We start from the raw sequence: 21707 nt of genomic DNA, 5'->3' as shown, positions 1-21707 counted from the left end.
CCTTAAACTCCATTAACACAATTCTGAAATTGTTATGTTAAATATATTTGTTACAATTTGTGGGAGAGAAAATATTCTTTGCCTAAGTACAGATATTAAAATATAACTTACATAACACTATGTGCACACATCTCAAATGAAAAGTCAATACATTTTTGCATACATGTACCAATATAGCTGTGACACTGATCCACTTAAGTTCCAGCACACAGAAGCCTTCCTTGTGCCCTTTTCTGATCAATAATTTTTGAAACTTTAAGTTCTGACCTGTTTAGATAGTTTCTTTACAATTTATTTTAAAGCAAAGCAATTGTCACTTCAACTAAAATCTGAATTACATTTCTATAGCCCTCATTCAATCATAGGAGTCAGAATTTAAGACCCACACTTTCTTTTTGCCATCTATTAAAAATCTGGTTTTGACATTGGCATGTGACATTTTATCACCTCCAGTCTTAATAACTACAGTTCATTTATAACTGAAACCTAAAAATATGACTCATAAAATTCCTAGCATACACAGGTTTTAAATGATGCAACACATATTTAATTTCCTGTATAATTCAGTGGATGCAGAGTATCTACTGTGGTGTAAATTTAGGCAATACCAACTTTATTTATGTAAATGAAAAGGAAGGGGGTAGAAAAGGAAAGAAATGAGAGGGGAAGACAGAGAAGGAGGGAAAGGAATAGAAGAAAAAGAACTTCCAAATTCTTGGCTCACAACACTTTAAAAGTGAGTCCTTTTTCACATTTTCTTTCCTTGCTCCCCTGTGGCAGAATAAAATGTCTTCCCAAACACTAAATCAAGCCACAAACGCAGCCAGCATGGAAGAAGTGGCATAGTGAATGCAATGGCAAGGATGTGATGAAGAGAAGAGCGCTGCCAGCCTTTACCTTCACCACCTGGGGCAGCAGAGAGCTGCCAAGCACAACACGGGCTTGCTGGCAATTGTGTTGCCATGTAAAGTTCCAACATTCTGTAGAGATGGAAATCTCAAGAAAAACCACAACCCAAAAGGAATGATTCTCAAATATTATCCAATCAATGAAGCAAGACAAACAAACATTTTTAAAAAGTGTTTGCTCATGTCTGTATGGTATCAGATGGCAAGTCTGAATCAACATCTCACTGATTAAATTGGTCAATGCTGAAATACAGGTTTGTATTCCATCAACATGGACTGTACAAATTGCTTTAATAATCCTTCCATCCTACTATTCATTAAACAATATTTATAACTTCATATAAGTCTGAGTTACTCAGTATGAACAATTCTTACTTTATAACACAGACATAACTTTCTCTAACTTACTTTCCCAAGAAGGCAACAGCACTAAGGATATCTCATTTTCTTGGTGTACTTGCTTCACTGATGTAATACTGTAATCAGAATTTACTTTGTAACTTAGGCTTTTTAATGGTGACTCTTCTTGCAAAATTGCATAGGGAAGTAAAAAATGAGGAGAGAGCAATAAATTGAAAAGGAAAATGTAGTTTTAGCTATGTAGTAATTATCTCACTAAACTGGTAACTATCTGTGCCATGGAACATGCCAATCGAAAGTGAAGTTTTTCCTATCATGAGATCATTAAGCACAGGCTGTGCACCGGCTGTGCAGAGATCCAAACTCCTGCCATGTTGAGTGTTTCTCTATGACACCATTTGCCTGTCCGACATGCATGCAGGGATGTGGCAGGGGAATAGCCAAGTGCTACAAAGATAACTGGCACCAGGACATGGCCAGACAATGTCTAGCTCAGGTCTGCCACATGACTGTGTCACTGTATATCACCTGCTATACTACTTGCTTCTTATTCTCAGGGAGGAACATGGAATTCTGCTGTGGTTCCTCCTGGTCTATGAATTCACAGCTAATAAACACAACTTCTCATACCTAAATGTATTTGAGGCCTGCACTGAGGTCTGGGTATGAGCAAACAGGGAGGGCCAATTTGTGGAAGCTCAAGGCTGGGCATTGCAGAATGACTATGAGGAGCTGGACGAAGTAAAAAGAAGGCAACAGCTGTGTGTGCCTGTTTGCAATTCTGAGCTGTGCCTAGAGCTCTCAAAGAAACACACCCAGCTGCAGGGCTATATATATTCATGTGCTTGATCAAAGCATTAGGTGGTGTAATGCAATCATCAGAAAGAGGAGTTTTGGGTGTAAGACAAATTACTGCCACAAACAAAATTCCCTCTTTCGTCCCCACTCAATGGCTTGCTTGTTTGAGGGCTAACTTTGTAGGAAATAATTTCTGATCATGGTAGCAGGCGAATGCTGGATGAGCTGGGGTAGTTCATAATATGAACTGTATGCTGCCCAGAGCACAGTGCTTAGAGCCTACAAATAGACTTAGCAGAGTCCATTAGAAACAGGAGTTGACACTTCAAAGCTGATTTGCCAAAATTAGACAAGGTGCTTCTCTTTGCTAAGAGGATAGTCATGGAAGAATACCTGCAGTACAGCCCTGAGTTTGTGAGATAACTCCAAAAGTTTCTGAAAACAGTCTTTTAGGTTGGCTATGCCGACAATTACATGTTCACAGAGACTACTTTATTCCCGAAGCTTTAATCTTCTGATGGGAGACAGATTGTGCGCACCTGTCTGAAGCTGAAGGGTTTATGTAACTATGTACAAGCTTCTATATTGCTGATATGTTCGTTTCTGGAGGTACATGTGGAATGGTGAATGCACTGTGACCAGGGTGCAAAGTTGTAGGAAGATTCAAGGTTTTAAGTCCTAAAGCTGCCATTTATCATGAGTGTGACCCTCTCAGAACCTGTTTTAGCACCTCTTGAAAGGAAGGCATTTACTAGTTCTTTTCAGAGCCATGGTGAAGAAATGAGGTCATGTATACCATGCAAATAACAGCTAAAGTGTGCCAAAGATGCAAGCTGCCTCAGTCCCCAATAGATTTCCCAAATATTTTCAGAAAGTGTATTTGATAAAAATGTCTGTGCTATTTCAGTGTGATGATATCACCGAGCCATCCCAAAGTCTTTCAAAAGTTGCAATCTAACTAAAATGGGTCATTTTATATCACTTAGGAATGAATATAGTAAGTCCATGTGGCTGTACTGTCAAACTCACAGTGTACCTGAAGAGCTGTTGGTAAAGACAGACATACTAGTCATATGCATTTTACAACTCTTAAATGTCCTATGATATGTGCATTGGAAGTCATGAACTAATAGTTTCATTCTTTGATCCTATGCATGAATGTACAAAGAAGGGTATATACAAAACATTGCAACTTTTTTACTACAAATCTAGGTTGACTATAGTTCTATATAAAAATCTACTGAGGAGTTAGTCCGTGATTTCTACTGTTTAAGATCTCTTTAAAAATAGAGCTCTGTAAAGTTCTAATTAGGAAACATGTAGAATATTTTAAATGTTTTGAGACCAGACATTCTGAAGCCTTAATTCCTCTTTGTAAACAAAATCATCAAGCTGAGGGTGTGGCTTTGGGAAAAGAATGTTTGCTTGCTTGTATGAGGCCACGGTGCAATCCTCAGCAATAAAAAAAATTTAAAAAAAAATGAACCAAGGATGACCACCTATTCTAGGCTTTGGACTCTATACAGTTTCTTGTGGTCATATTTTTCTGTAGACTCAAGTTTCTAGATAGCAAGGAGGTACCCTTCGTACTCCCAAACATAGTACTCAAACACATGTTTATAAGTAGAAGAAATACTAAAACTTATATATGTTGATATGTTGCATACATATGTATTTACATGCATACATGTCTATGTAAACACATATACATATGTAGGGAGAGAGACAGAGCACACAGGTGAACTGAAGAAACTAAAACCAAAATTTTAAAGCAAAAGCTGTTTGAGAGGGACATGTTTTTAGTAAATCTAATACTACAAAGACTTTATCATACAATGATTGTGAATATGTAGTATGGGTGTGAATCATCAGTAAAGTTTATTTATTTCTCTAATGGTAATTATCTTCATCTTTGAATCTTTTTTTCCTAAGAGCACATGTGATATCAGCTAGAATTTGTAAGTTATGTAATTTCTAGAACATATTCTTATTTGAAAACACGTCTTTTAATATGTAATTGTTGAGGCCTTACAAATATATAAAATATCTAGTCACTAGGAACAACAAACATGAATGAAATATGTCCTTGTCTGTATAGTGAATGTGATTTCCCACTTACCTAAAGTACATGTAGATGAGAAGCTGGGGAAGAAACTTGACTCACAGGTTATCTGTTTTTATCTTAATGAGTTAGACAAATTATCCTACTTAGATGACAGTATGCCAAAGCAAACTAAAAGACACACATACACTTTGTATCAGTTTATGAAGGTTACTTATGTCTCACAATTATACACCAAAACAGCTTTATCAATTTTGATTAGTTCCTGAAATAAAATTATACACTGTTAAATATGAGAATGCTTATACAACTTGCAAATACATAAACTGTACAAAAGTCAAAATCTTTGTAGTAGGCAATTTTGTGACAACCTTATGCATGAGCAGCAGCTGGGAAACAATTGAACTGGGATATGTTCACCTCATCGACTAAGTGTATTAAATCTTATTGTGATAGACCGGAGGCTTCTGTAGGGCAGTACTATATATGACTTTTACTTTACTATGATTTTTTTGATCCATCACTGAGAAACTAAGGGGGAACAATATGGACTTACTTCGATACTGAAGTACCCTCTGTCAACATAGTCCCCTAAGAAGAGGTAGCGAGTGTTGGCAGGCGATCCCCCCACTTCAAAGAGCTTCATCAAGTCAAAGAATTGTCCATGGATGTCCCCACAAACTGAAAGATACAAGTAAAATTCATTTTATGATCACATTAGGTATACTCTGAGCTAGGTAGCAAAATTATTCTGAAGTTAATTAGCAGCAGTCCTCACCATAGCACTGAAAATGTTATAATAATAACAGCAATTAACCATTTTTATGAGATTAGTAAATATTTTTCTAGCAATATTATTGTTCTGTTTTGCAGATAAGAGATGAAGCAATAACAGGGTCAGGAATTTGGAATGATCTATGTACAACTGAGGCTGGAATTCATTCCTAGCATACGTTACTACTTTCAGAAGAAAGATGAATGTTGACATTTATCACAGAAACTGGACTTCATTAGATCTAATGTTTAATTAATACAACACACTATTTTTATTTGGCACTAAGAACAAGTTCAATTAAATTTAAAGAACAAGATAAGATTGTATATAAGAAATTTTAACAAACAGTATAGAAGTCACTGAGACTCGGTATTTCTTAAATTTCTCATCTTCTTTTACACCAACGATAATGAAAGAGCTAATTAGTTTCATTTCAAAACTTAAAACAAAAACTACTCAGATCTTATCTCATTTGACACCTTTGGAATCTTCAGAAATAAACATTACAATGTCTTTTATGCAGACAAACGGTGTAGACAGTTTAGATAGTATGATATAATCACAAGTAAAATTCAACAGTCAGGGCTTGCACTCAGAGTTTGATTCAAACCTCTTCTTTTCAACAACAACACTGTAATATTTTTATGTCTGTATGTATATATTTAGCTGTTTTAAAATAAAAATATTAAAAAACACTTGGACAGAGAGATTTCTCAGTGGTTAAGGTACCTTTGTGAAAAGCCTAAAGACACAGGTTTGCTTCCCTAATACCCACATAAAACCAGATGCACAAAGTGGCACATGCATCTGGACTTCATTCTCAGTGGCTAGAGCCTCTGGCATGCCCAATCTCTGTCTCTCTGTCTCTGTCTGTCTGTCTCTCTTTCTCTCTTAATCTGCTTGCAAATAAATAAATAATATTTTAGAAAATATTTTGCTAAATAATGGGCACAATGTAGTTGCTCCAGGAGCACTTAGTGGGCCATAAAAGACCTTAACACATTCTTTACTTGATCACTATTAAGTTTTAAATTTCATTATTTCTCAGGCAGAATTTGACAAGAAATATGTACCAAAGAGGCTACTGACAAACAATGGAGTTAACAATCTGTGTAAAATCCCATTTATTTTTGACTTTAGGATAGTTAATCAGAACTCTGGATCTAGAAGCATGAAAGAGGTGTACGTGGGCACTGTTTTAGAATGTCTTCTTTGAAATCATGACCTACAAAAGGGATTTAAGTAACAAGGGCCCATCGGTGGTAATGTACATATTTCCTAGTTAGTTTCCAGATCCAAAACCTCTCCCCTCACTGAGTAAGAAATATTCTGGACATTTCAAAAGCATGTCCTTTCTTTCTTGAAAGAAAATCCCAGTTCAGTCTTTATAGACCAGCATATTTTTATTTTTCTCATTATTCTACAATCTCTTCTTTATCTAAATGACACAGGAATTTGGGATTTGAGATACAGCAGCATATTCTCCCTTATGAAGTGTGGACTACCTTGATCAAGGTCAAAGAAAGAAAGAGTAGTAAGCACTTTGGGTCACACACTGCCAAGCATGGTCTGGGGCAACCATCATGAGTAGTTGGGAGCTCCACAAACAACTGTGAACACTTACAACATAGTCTGATCTAGTGGTTCATGCCTGCAACCCCAGCTACTCAGGAGGCTGAAGGAAGAGGAAAATTGTAAATCCAAGGTCTTCCTGGACTACAATGAGATCAAAACTGGCCTGGCAATCCAATAAAGAAGAAACCCTGTCTCAAAACAACAAAACATAAAGCCAGAAAGTACAAGGAGGGCTGGACATGTAATGCAAGAAAATGTAAAAGAAAAAAATCTATTTTAAAAACTAAATTGGTTCAGCTATTATTACATTTACAATATTCTTCATGACATATTAGATAACAAATTAAAATAATTCATTTTTAAGTGATTCATCATTTGATAGTATAGGTAGTATGGTTATTATCACAAAACTTGAGAGAAATATCTCTCAAGCTATAGGATCTTTATACTTGTCTATGTTTTAACTCAAAGATGACAAAGAAAAGGTAGTTATGTAGAACACTTGTGTCTCAGTTCCTGGCCATGACTGAAAATTCCAGAATAATTGATTTTTACTTTATCATGTTAGTGACAAAAATATACAGATCTTTATTCAGTTTTCTAGACTACAGGTAAGGAAAGACTTTAGCAATTAACATAACTATAGCTTAGTTGAACAATTATCATAAAAATATAAACAGGCAGGTTCTGTCTTACACCATGAAAAAACTGTATTTTTTTCTTCTGTTGGAGTATCGAAGTGTGTTATGATGAATGTAATTATGTATGAAGAGAAAATTAAGCTCTTCTTCTTTCCTATAATAACTGGTAAAAAGAAATAATATTGACTTAAGAGATAACTGCAATTGTTAGACCATGATTTAATGACATACTACTATATATCAGTCTATATATCAGTCACAGAAAACCAAACACTCTGAAATCCAGTTGCTATCAACAGCTTTACCTCACAATTCAGGATCATGCTTTTACAGCACGAACCATGATATTATGACATTAGTCAGTAAAGAAAAATAACTTGCACACATAATTATATCTAAAGAACTTGAAGCACAATCAAAGGCAACAGAAACTCAAATAAAGCAAGACTGAAAAATAGAGATCTTTTATTAAGACATTTAAGGATTTTCAAGACCATTGAAATTTTTTAGGCCAAGGTTTTTTTTGTGTGTGTGTTTTTCAGGCCAATGTTTAAGCTTTTTTTCCCCCCTTCGTCAGAGTTTTTCCTGGCTGCCTCCTTTTCATGACGGAGGTGCAAGAAATCCTTTCCTGACCACGCTATGTAAAGGAGCTTCCACTTCCCAAACTCATGCTCCAAGCCACTCCTTTGTTTTATTTTCTGCACAGTTCTTAACATTTTCAAGAATTATCCGGTAGATTTATTTGCCAACTTGTTTCTTCTCTGACTCTCCCCACTGGACTATGGATAATTTGTAGTCTTGTCAATGTATCATAGACACACACACACACACACACACACACACACAGAGGCCTGGGTCATGTTCACTGTGTGCATTCACCAGAAATCAGAGGGTTTGAGGTTCCCTTAGGACTGACTGATAGTATGAAGAGTTTGTAGTTCACCATGGTGGAAGCCAAACGCCTACAACTTATCTGAGAGCCTAGCCATATTAAGTCTTTGATCGTAGAATTCTAAACAGAGTCCAGGATACTGGAGCCAGTGCGGGATCTACAAGCATCCTGGTGCTCACCTCACCTGGCATGGGGAGCTTCTGAAAGGATAAATTCCTTGGTGCTATTTGAGAATCTCCAAAGATGCAGCTTTAATAACAAGGTGGGATGGAAAGTTGGTGAGCTAACTGACTAGGACTCAGCATTTGCCCTGCATCTCCTGGGCAGAGAGGTGCTGTTGCCCTTTGAAAACAAGGGCTAAGTGTTCAAACTAAGAACCATAGTTATATATGTGTTAGGTATGCAAATAAGAATTCCCACATCATAATTTAGTATTTTAAAGATTCCTTTGTTTCTAAGCTTTTATTGGCAAATACGTTATAGCATTAGAAAAAATATAAACCAACACAGTCTTGGACACATAATGATGACAACAAATACTGCCATGGAACTGATAACTTGAAAAAGCTCTGATAAAAATGTCATTCTGAATCTAAGGCACAAAATAAATGGGATGTAAAATAAACGCTTTCAGATAAGAGTACTTGCAACAGCTCCAAGTCAGTGCATAGGCATACACTTTGGACCATATTTACTTGCCCATAAAAAGGAAACTTATCAAAGAAAACGACGGAGTCAACTTCTTGTTCACAATGAATAAAACTTTCATAATGTACTGGAGTTCTACTAACAAGACAGTTTATATAAATTAGGATGTCAAGATACAGGGTAACACACATACACATAGATACACATGCACATACATATATAAATTATCAAACAATAAAAGATAAATTACAGATTAAAAGATAAAATATTACTGGATGGGTATTTCAAAATAGTTTGGCATGAGCTGGAGAGATGGCTTAGCGGTTAAGCGCTTACGTATGAAGCCTAAGGACCAGTTCAAAGCTTGGTTCCCCAGGTCCCACGTTAGCCAGATGCACAAGAGGGCGCACGCGTCTGGAGTTCGCTTGCAGAGGCTGGAAGCCCTGGTGCGCCCATTCTCTCTCTCTCCCTCTATCTGTCTTTCTCTCTGTGTCTGTCACTCTCAAATAAATAAATAAAAATTTAAAAACATATATTCAAAATAGTTTGGCATGCCTAAAGCAGTACTGTGATTTACAAGACAAGTGCTTTTACTTCTTGACTCACTATTTATTTTTCTGAAAAGACCGTTAGGTTCCTCCAAAACACTGACTTTTATCATCTTGGAAGACCTGCATGAAGTAGAATAACTTCTTCAAGATTTTCCAGTTCATACTGAACCAACATCATAATTTTTCCTCTAGAAAAGACATGAATGAGTTATTGAGCAATTTTCACTTTTAGTTCACTCTCCTTTTCAGCTAAGTGGCTTTCACGTAATAATTTCTCCATTTACCAATTTTCAAAGGACAACAGAGGTCTTAATGTTAGGGAACTAACATTATGTCTAATTCTCAACAATAAGCATTAATCTATTAGACTTACTTGTTTTTATTTTTGAATATTTTGTCTGTCAGAACTTTGTTCCAAAATCTGTAATTTTTCAGAGAAAGACTTTGCATGCAGAGAATATGTTAGGGGTTAACTAAAGTGGGTACATCTGTCTTTTTCCTGATAATTTAAGCTTCAGCAGTGTTTAGATTATGATAAGTTCTAGAGCTAAGCAGCCAGCCTACATACAAATATTTTATTACCAGAATGCGTAAGTTTTAGAAACCATGCAATTACTGAGATATGGGTAACACTGGAATTGTATTACAGTTTGCTTATATCCAATAAACTTCATTAACTACAAGCCAAACAATCTAAAAACAATGATCTAATTCATAAAAGGTATAATTCAAAGTAATGAATATACAAAGTGAGTATTATTTTTTAGTTGTTCTTAGAACTTTATAGAAAACAACAATAAATTCTTAACCAGCTCATGCTGATTTAATAATTTTCAACAATAACAAAAATCCATAAATTAAATTAAAATTTCCTAAATAAATTTTAAGAATTTTAAAAGAAAAAGCTAAAAAAATCAAATTAAATCACAATACTGTCAGTGAAGATTATTAATAGTAATTTCAAACTTCATTTCTTTATGAATAGGTTTTATGAAGGTAGTTAATATTAATGAGAAACAGAACAAGGCAAATGAAAAAAACCATGAGAAGAATATGATGTTGTTATAAAAGTTGCAATAATCCATGGATCAATATTTCAATACTTTCATAAGTATCAATTTTATTCAATTTTAAATGAAATCAGACAGAAAGATATCCAATAATCTGTACTTATAAACTATTTGATAGAATGAACAAGCAAATACAACATCAATATTCTATCCACAGTGTATCCTAAGCAATGGCTAAGTACATTACTGAATGATACATTTATCTTTTTTTAAAATAATTTTTATTTATTTGTTTGACAGAAAAGGGAGAGAAAGTGAGAGAATGGGTGCTCCCAGGCCTCTTGCCACTGCAAACAAACTCCAGATGCACGCGCTCCCTTAAGCATCTGGCTAATGTGGGTCCTGGGGAATCGAAACTAAGTCCTTTGGCCTTGCAGGAAAATGCCTTAACTGCTAAGCCATTCCTCCAGCCTACATTTATCTTTGTACAATCATAATGATGAATCTTCCTTAATTTGCAGTAGGTCTCCCCCAACAGTCCTGTAAGGATTGAATGTTAAAAAAGACTGCTTTCCAGAGAAACTTAAATTTACTAAGTAAGGGTATATTTGTTTTATCTGTTACACCAATGGTCCATTTCAGCTCAAGTCTAGTATATAATAAAAACAAAGAATTAGTAAAGGCTCAAGGTGCCATTGGGGAATTATATAAATCACAAATAAGTATGAACAATACCCAGGGTAACATTTACATTAGGTCCTCACTGTTTATGTGTCTTGGGAACTACTTGCCATTTGATATGTAAATGTATCTTCTCTCTGCAGGCCACTGACTCCTTGTCCTCATTATTCAATCAGGAGAATCAGATAAACACTAAGAGTTGATACAATTTGAGCCAAATAAACATAAGTTTGCTAGTACATCTTAACTCTTCAAGTTTTCCTTGATAAGTTACTAATATTCTTCACTTTTAGAAACAGTAACTCAGGTTCTATACCCACAGGAACTCTGTGAAAGATGGACTCACCACACTCCACCTAGTTTGAGGGCCAAGGCTATCTTTCTAGATTAATAAAATAATAGTTATAATGATGAAGTCTGTGTTCACCTTGACAACAGCATTCTTTTGTCACATCTTTCTGCTTTTTCCTGAATGTGCTTTTTTAATCCACTGGGAAGGAATAAAGAGCTGTGGCTAAGAATAGACTTTTATGCTAGACAGCTTGGTTTCCCAGACAAACTCTAGCACCTAAGCAGTTAAATGACTGACCCTGGAGAAATAAGCTCATCTCCACATTTTTGTCTCATTGGTAGAGAACAACATAAAACAGCACCTTCCATGAAGGGTCACAGCGAAACCAGCTGGTCATATCACTTACGTTAAGTACCCATAACACCAATGACCTAACAAAGGTTTGCTACCCCCTCTATCTCTGCAGCCCACTACTGAGCACCTGCATCAGGACTGTGCTCTTAGATTGTTGGGTTTGTTTTTATTGTGCAGTCTGCTTCTTTTACCTTCGACAATAAGCTGGCCTCTCTCTTCATTACTTTCCAATTCAATCTCCCTGAAGCAGCCTCTGCTATCCATGGGATGCACGGACTTTTTCAATCTGCTTTTCCTGGTTTCCTCCTCTGCAAATTCACATTCCATTCTTTTTTAGTAAATGTTTTATAAGATTTGCACCACCTTGCTCTGTAATTACCATTTGGATAACTGGGTCAGAATATTTATTCTATATAGAAGGCTTCAGCTGGCTCATTTATAAAGCATCTGAAAGCTGATATATTGGATTAAAATAATAACATAAGGGAGTAAAAGGCTTAGAATATATGTACTGATAACTCAAAAGCTAGGTAGAAGGATGCATATCCCAAAGAATGTAGATACATAAGAAAGATTCTGAAAGTTCTGCAAAGTTTAGATAGATAAATGGCCTGTCTATACTCACATAGCCATAAATAAAACTCAAGAAAATCAATCTGTGGTCTTCCCCCTTTCTAAGCGAATGTATGCTATCACATATGGATAATGTCAAATAGACTTGGTCTCATTCTGTACAATTTCATTCTATTCTGAGAGTGCAATAAATCCAAATGGCTTTGGCAATATTGCCAGTCCTTTAGTGGGTGGCCCATGACAGTTTCCAGTTAGTCTTATTTTGTTTTTCAGCAAAGCTCATTTACAAGGCCACTCTGTTCCATGGCTGTGGAAATAGTAGTGATGTTTCAAAAGCTGGAAGTGACATAGTAAAGAAAAAGAAATGCAAGGCATTTGACCAAGTAGTTAAAAAAAAAAAAAAAGACAGAGAGAAAGAAACAAAAGAAAAGGAAGAAATAAAAAAGGTTCTTTGTTCTACAAAACTTAGTTAAAAATCCTCTGACTATGGAAAAGAACAGGTCAACTTTTTTTATTCATGATTTTCCTAAAATGTGGCAATTTTAAGAATTATTGTTTTTTTTAATTTTTTTTTTGTTCATTCTTATTTATTTATTTGAGAGTGACAGAGAGAAAGAGAAAGGGAGACACAGAGAGAGAGAGACAGAATATGAGTGCACCAGGGCTTTTGGCCACTGCAAACCAACTCCAGACATGTGCACCCCCTTGTGCTTTTGGCTAATGTGGGTCCTGGGGAACCTAGCCTTGAACCGGGGTCCTTAGGCTTCACAGGCAAGTGCTAGACCACTAAGCCATCTCTCCAGCCCAAGAATTATTTTTTAATTTAAAATTTCAAAGTAAGCGATTAATAAGAGGACTGTAAGCTCTACATGTGTGTTACTGATTTGGCAATTACAAGCAGAAGGGTGTTAGAAGGGTTTATTTTGTTGTGACTTCAAGGTGACAACTCCACGTATGTCTACGCACTTGAGAAGCTACTTGTCCTACTGCTGAAAGGCAGTACCTAAAAGACTATGAAACTGGCCATATGCTACCACTCCTCAGTAAAAATGAGTTCACTTGTTTATATGACATGGTTGGAAACTGATGAAAACTGAATTTTTAATTCTGAAATGATTACTATAAATGTATTATACTCCACCCTACAAATATGTACCAATTACTCTGCTTTAATTTAGAAAATAGGGAAATGTCCAATAAAATCAATTCAAAGTTGAGACATATTTGATGGCATTAATTCGAAAGCCACTAAGGAAAATATATTAACTGAAAAATAATTGGGACAAATGTAACATGCCTGTTCCTTTCATTTTATTTATTTTTGTATACTTATTAGGGAGATGCACACAAACATGGTGGGGTGGGGAGAGAGAATGGGCATGCCAGGACCTCTAGCCACTGCAAAGGAACTCCAGATGCACAAGCCACCATATTCATCTGCCTTAAGTGGGTAATGCAGAATGAAGGGTCCTTAGGCTTTGCAAGCAAGTGCCTAAACCACTAAGCCATCTCTCCAGCCCCATCATGTCTGTTTCTTAATTCTAAATAATTTTCTTTGAATTACATTTCATTTATTTGTCTCTATGTAGAAATAACAGAACTATTGTTTCACATAAGTAAATGAATAACTCATTGGAGTATGACATATGCAGCAAAAATGGGACATTGAAATGGGGAAGAAGCAACACCTGGACTGACTGCCTGAGTGTGTGTGCTACATTGTCCTTGGCCAGTAAGACAGGACTCAGGATTTCAAGAAGGCTTAAAAAAGCAGTTGAGGAAAAAAAGAAAAACATACAAAAAATTACTTTTGGAAAGTACTATCTACCTGATGTCATCATTTTTCCTTCTCTCAGGAAACTTCTGGGCATAGTTAGTTTACAGTCGAAAACCTTAGGCTGGAGAGATGGCTCAATGGTTAAAGGCACTTGCTTAAAAGGGCTGACAGCCTGGGTTCCATTTCCCAATAGCCACATAAAGCCAAGCATACAAAGTGGTACATCCATTTGCAGTTCATCTGAGGTAGCAGCAGACCCGGGCATACCCATATTCATTCAGTCTCTTTTCTATGTCTCTCTCTCTCAAATAAATATTTTTTAAAAAAACTATGACCTTAAGTCTTAAGTATTCTGTTAATGTCTTACAGAACAAATCATTTCATTAACAGTCTGCCATCAATCAAATTTATTAAGAAGCCATAGCATATATATTTTAAAATTGTTCAATTATAAATATAGTTAATTACAGCAATGGTGTTTACATTTTGATATTTCAAATTGTATAAAGAAAGTGAATGGAAGTATTTTGCTTATCCAAAGACAGAAAAATGTTAACAAATTGAGAACTTGTACTAGAATTTCTCAAGTTCCCATGTCAGACTAATGATCATTCATTTGAAAAACATACAATCTTATGGGGTATGTTAGATATTACAGTGATATAATTTTGATCATATTTAGGAAAAAATGAGCCATCCTTTCATAAACTGACTTAAATCATTGTAGCCACAAAATCTTAGTACATTGGTTATATACATTTTTGTTTCTCTCCAACTTAAGTGAGAATCTGGTTTTATGTTTCTTGTTTCTTCAGCATATAGAAAATACATAATCATGCAAAGTTATACTTGCCTAACATGTTATATGTAGCATATGAATTGAGTAATCATGGTAAATTAATGCAGGTGTTGGGAAAATACAAAATTCTGCTGATAAATTATCATAACTTATGATTCACTTTAAATTTAGTTGAATTTTCATCAATTAAAATGATAATGTTGGTTATGTATTTGAATTCCTAAAGACTGATCAAAACTGACAGTCAACTCTTTCTCTTCCCTTGACAAGAATACAGATTGATGATAACATGTTGATGATTATATGTTTCTTAAATCAGTAAACTGCTCTTTATTATGGACAAAACTTGTTTTATAAAACCACATAACTTCAAATTACATTTCCTTATTGACCTATATTACAAAATAAACATAATTCCTTGCATTTTCTCTATTAACCAAATGTGTTTTATAAAAATACAATATATTCGTTATTACATGTATAAATGCACATGCACATACACACACATACACTATTTTTGCAATATAAGTCTGTTACTAGTCTTATCACTACTGTGAAATTACTTTTATTAAAAAATGTTCAATTTCTTCTATAGCATGGTATTCTATACAGAGGGCTCATTTCAGAGAAAAAATTCCCATAATTATATCTATGTCTGTCTGTGTGTGTGTGTGTGTGTGTGTGTGTGTGTGTGTGTATGTATATGTATGTATATGTACATACATACACACACACACACACACACTTATACATATATGCACATACATATGACTGGAGAGACAGCTCAGCATTTCAGGTGCATGCAGCAAAGCCTAATGACTCAGGTTTAATTCCACATAAAGCCAGATGCACAAAGTGGTGCATACATCTGGAGCTTGTTTGCAGTGGCTACAGGCCCTGACATGTCCATTCTCTCTCTCTCTTTCTCCATATGCTTGTGTGTGTGTGTATACATATATACATATATATGCTTGCAAATAAATAAAATATTTAAAAATATAAATTGGGATGTCTGAGGAGGTGACTTAGCTGTTGGGGGCACTTGTTGCAAAGTGTATTGGCCTAAATTCAATTCCCCAGTGCCCTTTGTAAAGCCAGATACTCAAAGTGGCACATGAGTCTGGAGTTTATTTGCAATGGTAGGAAGGCCCTGATGTGTGTCTAATTACTATCTCTTTTCATAAATAAATAAAAAATGTTAAAAAAGAAATATAAATTGGGAGCTTATAAAAAAGTAAAAAACAGTTGTTCAAACTGGTAGAACGACAAACAGATGTAAAGTAATTTTTATGTGTAATATTAGAGAAAGGGGTAGAAATTTAACAAATGCTCTTCAGAGACACAGAATACGCATGACATATGTAGACTTCTCAGAGTTGAGAGCAAGTGCTACTTCAGTATGCCAGTGGCTGCTCATCTGGCCTTTCATAAGAATGAAATGTTGCTCACACACTTTCCTCTGTGGCCCTAGAACATGTGAACTGTGGATGGCCAAGGTCTACATTGTGTGCTGGAGTTAGCTAGGCAGTCATAATGCCTTCCTTCTGTTTCTGAGTTAAGTACCGTTCCTTCCCATAATACTGAGTCATCTAGACCTATTTTGTTCCTTTCCCTTGCTAAAAGCAAGGCCAGGCAAAGATCCTGCAAGCCTTCAGATGTGCCCTGTAGAAGTGAGGAGGACCAGGGAATGTTAGGGGTCCTTACTACAGAAAGTTTTACTTTTACTTTAGAGTTCCTTTCATATTAGATATGTTTCTTTGTGTGTACTTTTGTGCACATGCATGTGTGCATGTTAGAGGTAGAATCTCCTTCTTAGAACTGGTTTTACAATAGTACTAATATTAAGACTTAGAAAATCAGACTATGAAAAATGAGGGTTGGGTGGCATTATCAAGGTGACTTAACAAGAGGGAAGTGGCTTGCAGCGAGAAGAGGAGGTAACCTTTAGGCAAGCAGAAAGGTCCAAATGAACCAAAATAAGTAGATTGGGGGAAAAAAAAAGTTGGATTGATTAGAGAATATATATGAAGTGACAGGAGATATATTAGAGTAGGAAAGTAACATTAAATTATGATGAATAACTTTGGGTGGTAGCCTGAGGTATTCAAGAACAATCACAGCAATGTTTAAGAAGATAAATCTGGCAGGTGTGTGGACATTCAGTGATAGATAGTAACAGTCACAAGACAATGAGATCAAGTATCATAATAAATTGAATTAATACTTTCATAGACAATGAGGTCTGGTATTATAAAATCTGGCAGTATGAAAAGATATAACAGGCCAAACAATGTTCTTAAACTTTTATATGACAATTATAAATTAAACAAAATGTGACGTCATTCATCTCTACCCTGACTCAGTAAATGCTCATGATGTTCTTAAAATATCTAATTGTATTATGTACTAAGAATGTAACAGAATGATTGCAGATAATCAGTACTCTGATAAAATAACATCTGAATTAATTACTATGTAGATAGCCTAAACCCATAGAATGAAACAGAATCAGAGATAAATGGGGGGATAGGAATATTGCTCAGAGCAGAGAATATTGCTCCTAGAAGAAATAACTTGAAAAATATTAGGAGGTGAAAGCTCTGTAAACTTGGAGCATAGGTGAGGAAGGAAGAGGGGTGACGCATGTGAAGATTCACATCAGGGAGATAACAGGGCCTTATCATCCAAACTAGAAAGTTTAAACTACATCCAGAGATGCTGGGGAAGGAATTTGGGCAAGAAATATATTCTTTCTCACCTCTGACAAGTCACTCTGACTTTTTAAGCCTTAATTTCATAATTTGTAGAATAAGGACACTCACACCTACCACAATAAGTAAAGCAGAAGACTCGAGCAATAAGGCTGTATAAACTGGCACAGGTCAGTAATTCAACACAAGGTAACTCTGCTATCCCTATCATGGTTCTACGTAACTGTTCCTTCCATTTAATATATGTTGACAACATTCTGTGTTAAATATCACTGCATCAGCCTGTGCTTAGTGGGGTTTGAATACTGTGTTTTATATTTTACCTTCCTTAATGTGAGGTGATGAGAAGCTGATGGAGTCAGTTTTACAACACTAGATGCAAAGTACAAGCCAGATGGAATTGTTTCCTTATTTACTTCTTTTCATGCAATTATAACAAACCAGAAAAAATAACTGCTAAAATATTTAAAATTAAACTCATGTGAACATGCTACACAGATATTATACTTGTGCTATTGTGCCAGACAGCATAGCTTTTACCATGCTTTAAAGTTTCCATAACTTAGAGAATCTATTAATACTCATTATTAAATGCAAGGTTGCTGAACATTCATAGTTCCTAAAATATTATATACAACTATTACAGATTATTGTGTTTAAAATGAAACAAAGCATTTATGTTTTTAAATTAGACATTGAGTTCATCAAAGCCAACAAATAGACCTAAATATTTGTTTATATATAAGGGGGCAAATAAGATATCACAGAATCTTAAGCCATAGGAGGCGTCTGCTCCTAAGATCTTCATACATTTTGCAATTCACAAATACTATGAAGAATTTTTTTTGTATCAGAAAATTTAGCTAAGTAATATAACCACTCTTCAGGGACAAGGGATCTTGGTTTAAACAAAGTCTCTTACCTCTCTCACTCCTACCAGCTTCCTTTTACACTTTCGTTTTATCTTCTCCATTATGCACACTGATTGTAATTCAGACAACTTAAAGAAATTTTCTAATCACACGCTGCTATTTTACTTACTTAGGAGGTAGACCCACTATTTATAGGGAAACTTAGCCAACCAACACTAGTTACAATGTGAACCAAGTGATTTGCATACTCTGACTGGCCAGTGCTGAAGCAAAGCATATTACCAACAGGACAGGGAAAACCATTTCAGGCAATAACCACACATAGGGTTATGTACATAACACACACACACATTCCAGATGTGCTGGCTCATTTCTATCATCCTGACCCTGGAGAGGTTGAGGTAGGAGGATTTCCATGAGGTTGAAGGCCAGCCTGGCCTACAAAATGAGTTGCTGGTCACAATGGGCTACAGTGAGATTCTAGCTCAAAATAAACACTTTTTTTTTTTTTTTTTTTTTACTTCTGTTTATCTTAAAGGTCTTTTGTAGAACCATTTTAGTACATTGGTTACAGTGTCTAAGTTCTCACTATAACAGTATGGGCCTGAAAAGCTGAGTAACACAGCTGAACATTAACTATCTCTTTACCAATTATGGGACAGTCATGATAGCTTGTTTATACCACAGACTTCGATCAACCAATATAACATTGTATTCTTTAGGTTATCTGAAGCCATTCTTCTTGGAAAGTCATTTACTCCTTACTGTCTTCTCACTCCACTGGCATAGGCTTTGTTATTCTGAGCATCCTTTTGCACAGGAAATATATGTACATACATCAGGGGAGAATAGAGAGTGTAGGTAAACACACAGTGGAAAATAAACTTCAGGTATTGAGGGGTCTGCTAACCTAGTTCATGAGCTAAATTAGTTTGTGTAATGAACCACCGTGGAAGGTCATGTCTTAGAATGTTAAAATTGTAACTTCCAAGAGACAACTCTTCTACCATATCCTGTGATGTCTAAAATATGGTGAAAACATTTTCAGCACCATGACTCATGTCTCTGAATATGGCAGCAGTTTTCATACAAAGATCGAGTGTTAGGAAGGCATGGAAAACTGGAAAGGAAACAACTATATAAAAACCCACTTAAGGGATGATCTAATCTTCCTTGATTCAAATTCCTATAAGGATTAGAAAATTCTATGTTAAATACATTTTCCATATTTCTTTTTCCACAGTTGTCATTAATTTGGTATTTACAAAAGATTTCTTGACCAAGATACAATAGAGAGTCTCTTAATAGTTCAGTGATATTCCTTATTTTTTGAAGCTGTAATTATCTACTTGAGATATCAAGACTGTTTGCTCTCGAAATATTATTAGTGCAGACACATTAGATTATTGTAATAAACCTCTATTTATGATGTACCTTTAGTCACAGAATCTTTAAACACTTTACAAATGACAATCTCATAATAGTCCACCAAAGACAGCTAAACAGAAGAGATTGTTTAAATGTTTAGACTAGAAAATAAACACTTTCTCATCCCTAGGAGACTTCAAAAATATCTTGTGTAAGTAAAATTTAACTATCTGCATTGGAAATTGGCCAGACAACTAAAATCCACACAGTACTGCTTGTACAAAGCCTACTTACTAAAGCTATCTTAGCACCCAGAAGCTGTCAAAACAAAATTTATTGTGTGCTTAAGGAAACTTCCCCAAATGAACAAGCTTCATAGTGCTAACTACAGGTAGGCCCATAGCTCTTGTCTTGGGAACCTGTTCATTACCCTACTTTCCTCCCATAAGTGGTCTACTTTCCCTTCTGTGAGGTCCTGAAATTTTGCTATCCCTACCTTGAGGTTTGGTTTCTGCTGTGTTATCTGGCCCAAGAAACACCTAACGACCACTCACCTGTGAAATCTCCATGCACCCCCACCATTAAATCTCCTACCTCCCTGCCCATCACATCAATATCCTCTCCTTGTTACTGGGACATACCAACCTCTTGATTTTTATATTAGTACTCTTGAGATTACAAGTTGAACTGTGCAGGCTAATAGATAAGCTGAGGTTACAACCTCTGTATCCACACTATGACTAATTCGGAAATAAGATCTCTGCAGATGTAATCAGGATAACGTGAGGTCATACTCTAGAGTGAGCCATGATCAGATACAAGTTATTAGGAGAGGGAAATATGAATACTGACAGGGTAGAAAGGCTATGTAGAGATGGAGGCTGAGTAAAGTGTTGAAGTCAGGAAAGGAAGAAGATCCGGGGCCACCAGAGGCTGGCTGAAGCCAAGAGAAATATCTATCCCTTGAGGTTTTGCAGTTAAGATGACGCTGCCAACATCATTTCAGAAATGGGGAAAAATCCAGCTTTTGTGAATTTTGTTTTCCTTTGTTTTGTAAGCCAAATGATAAACAGTTATAAGCAAACCCCAAACTCCAATAGTCCAATAGAGACCTAGTTACTAATACTTTGATATGGCAGCCTTAGAAAATCAATAAGTTTTATTTCTACTGCTATAGATGATAACAGTCCATGTTGGGTTCTGAAAGTCTGTCAAACAGTGTTTTTAGATATATAAGGTACACTAATTCAACTAATACTGAAGTGACAGCTGGAGGTGAGCACTATTATTTATCATCATTGTCCAGGCAGAGGATTTTGGAAAGCGAGAGAATTGCTCATCTTGTAAGCGGCAGTGCTGGCACTGGGACCCAGGCAGCCACACCCAGAGGCCAACACTACACGCATGCGGATGACATCGCAGGCACTGCGGCATGTGGGTCGAAGGACCATGCTCCCAGCACATATCCCGGCTGCCCCACTCCCGTGGCAGCATCGGTTATTGGTGGATTTGCCAGCTCATATGAAAGCCCTAAAAATCAGTCAGGCTGAGGGAAGCCTAAGTTCACAAGTACCACCTTGAGAAGGTTCTGGAGGGTTTTGCTGACTGCCAAATGAACTTGTGACCTGTCTGTGTTGAATCCTCTAATGCAACAGTTTATGCTAAACTCTGGAGACTAAATATACCAACCAAACAGAATATACTCAGGAAGCTGGGTTAACATTATCTGAGGCCTTGAAACCATGTTTTACAACAAAAATAAGTAATAATAATAATAATAATAATAATAATAACTGTTTTCAAGTATCAGCAAAGCATGTATGGGTGAGGACTTAGGTTATTTTTTTGTTTGTTTGAGGGAGCAGAATTAAGGCAAATTAGTGCAAGTTAAAAGAAAACCCCACTGATCCAATAAAAATGACACATCCTACCCAGAAAGTAATTCAGTGGTATGGCCAGAACTCTGATGTGAGAATCTCAGCAACAAAGAGAAACACTTAAGCCAAATGGAAGCAACCAGCAGTTACTGTTACTCATTTGCATCTCCCTTCAGTTTTCCT

At 35.9% G+C, this 21707-nt stretch overlaps 1 protein-coding gene across 3 annotated transcripts in view; it reads right to left on the bottom strand.

The window, feature by feature from the left end:
• The window catches only part of Ppp3ca (protein phosphatase 3 catalytic subunit alpha), a 328874-nt gene that overhangs the window by 84414 nt on the left and 222753 nt on the right, over nt 1–21707 (bottom strand). For all 3 annotated transcript variants that reach the window (XM_045143003.1, XM_004662982.2, XM_004662983.3), the window contains exon 3: nt 4685–4809. In XM_045143003.1, the coding sequence (XP_044998938.1) occupies nt 4685–4809 (125 nt within the window). The remainder of the gene's footprint in view (nt 1–4684; nt 4810–21707) is intronic.

This window comes from Jaculus jaculus, chromosome 2 (assembly GCF_020740685.1).
Source record: "Jaculus jaculus isolate mJacJac1 chromosome 2, mJacJac1.mat.Y.cur, whole genome shotgun sequence".
Lineage (NCBI taxonomy): Eukaryota > Metazoa > Chordata > Mammalia > Rodentia > Dipodidae > Jaculus > Jaculus jaculus.
The sequence above is the reverse complement of the archived record's forward strand: the minus strand, read 5'-3'. Positions and strand labels throughout refer to the sequence as shown.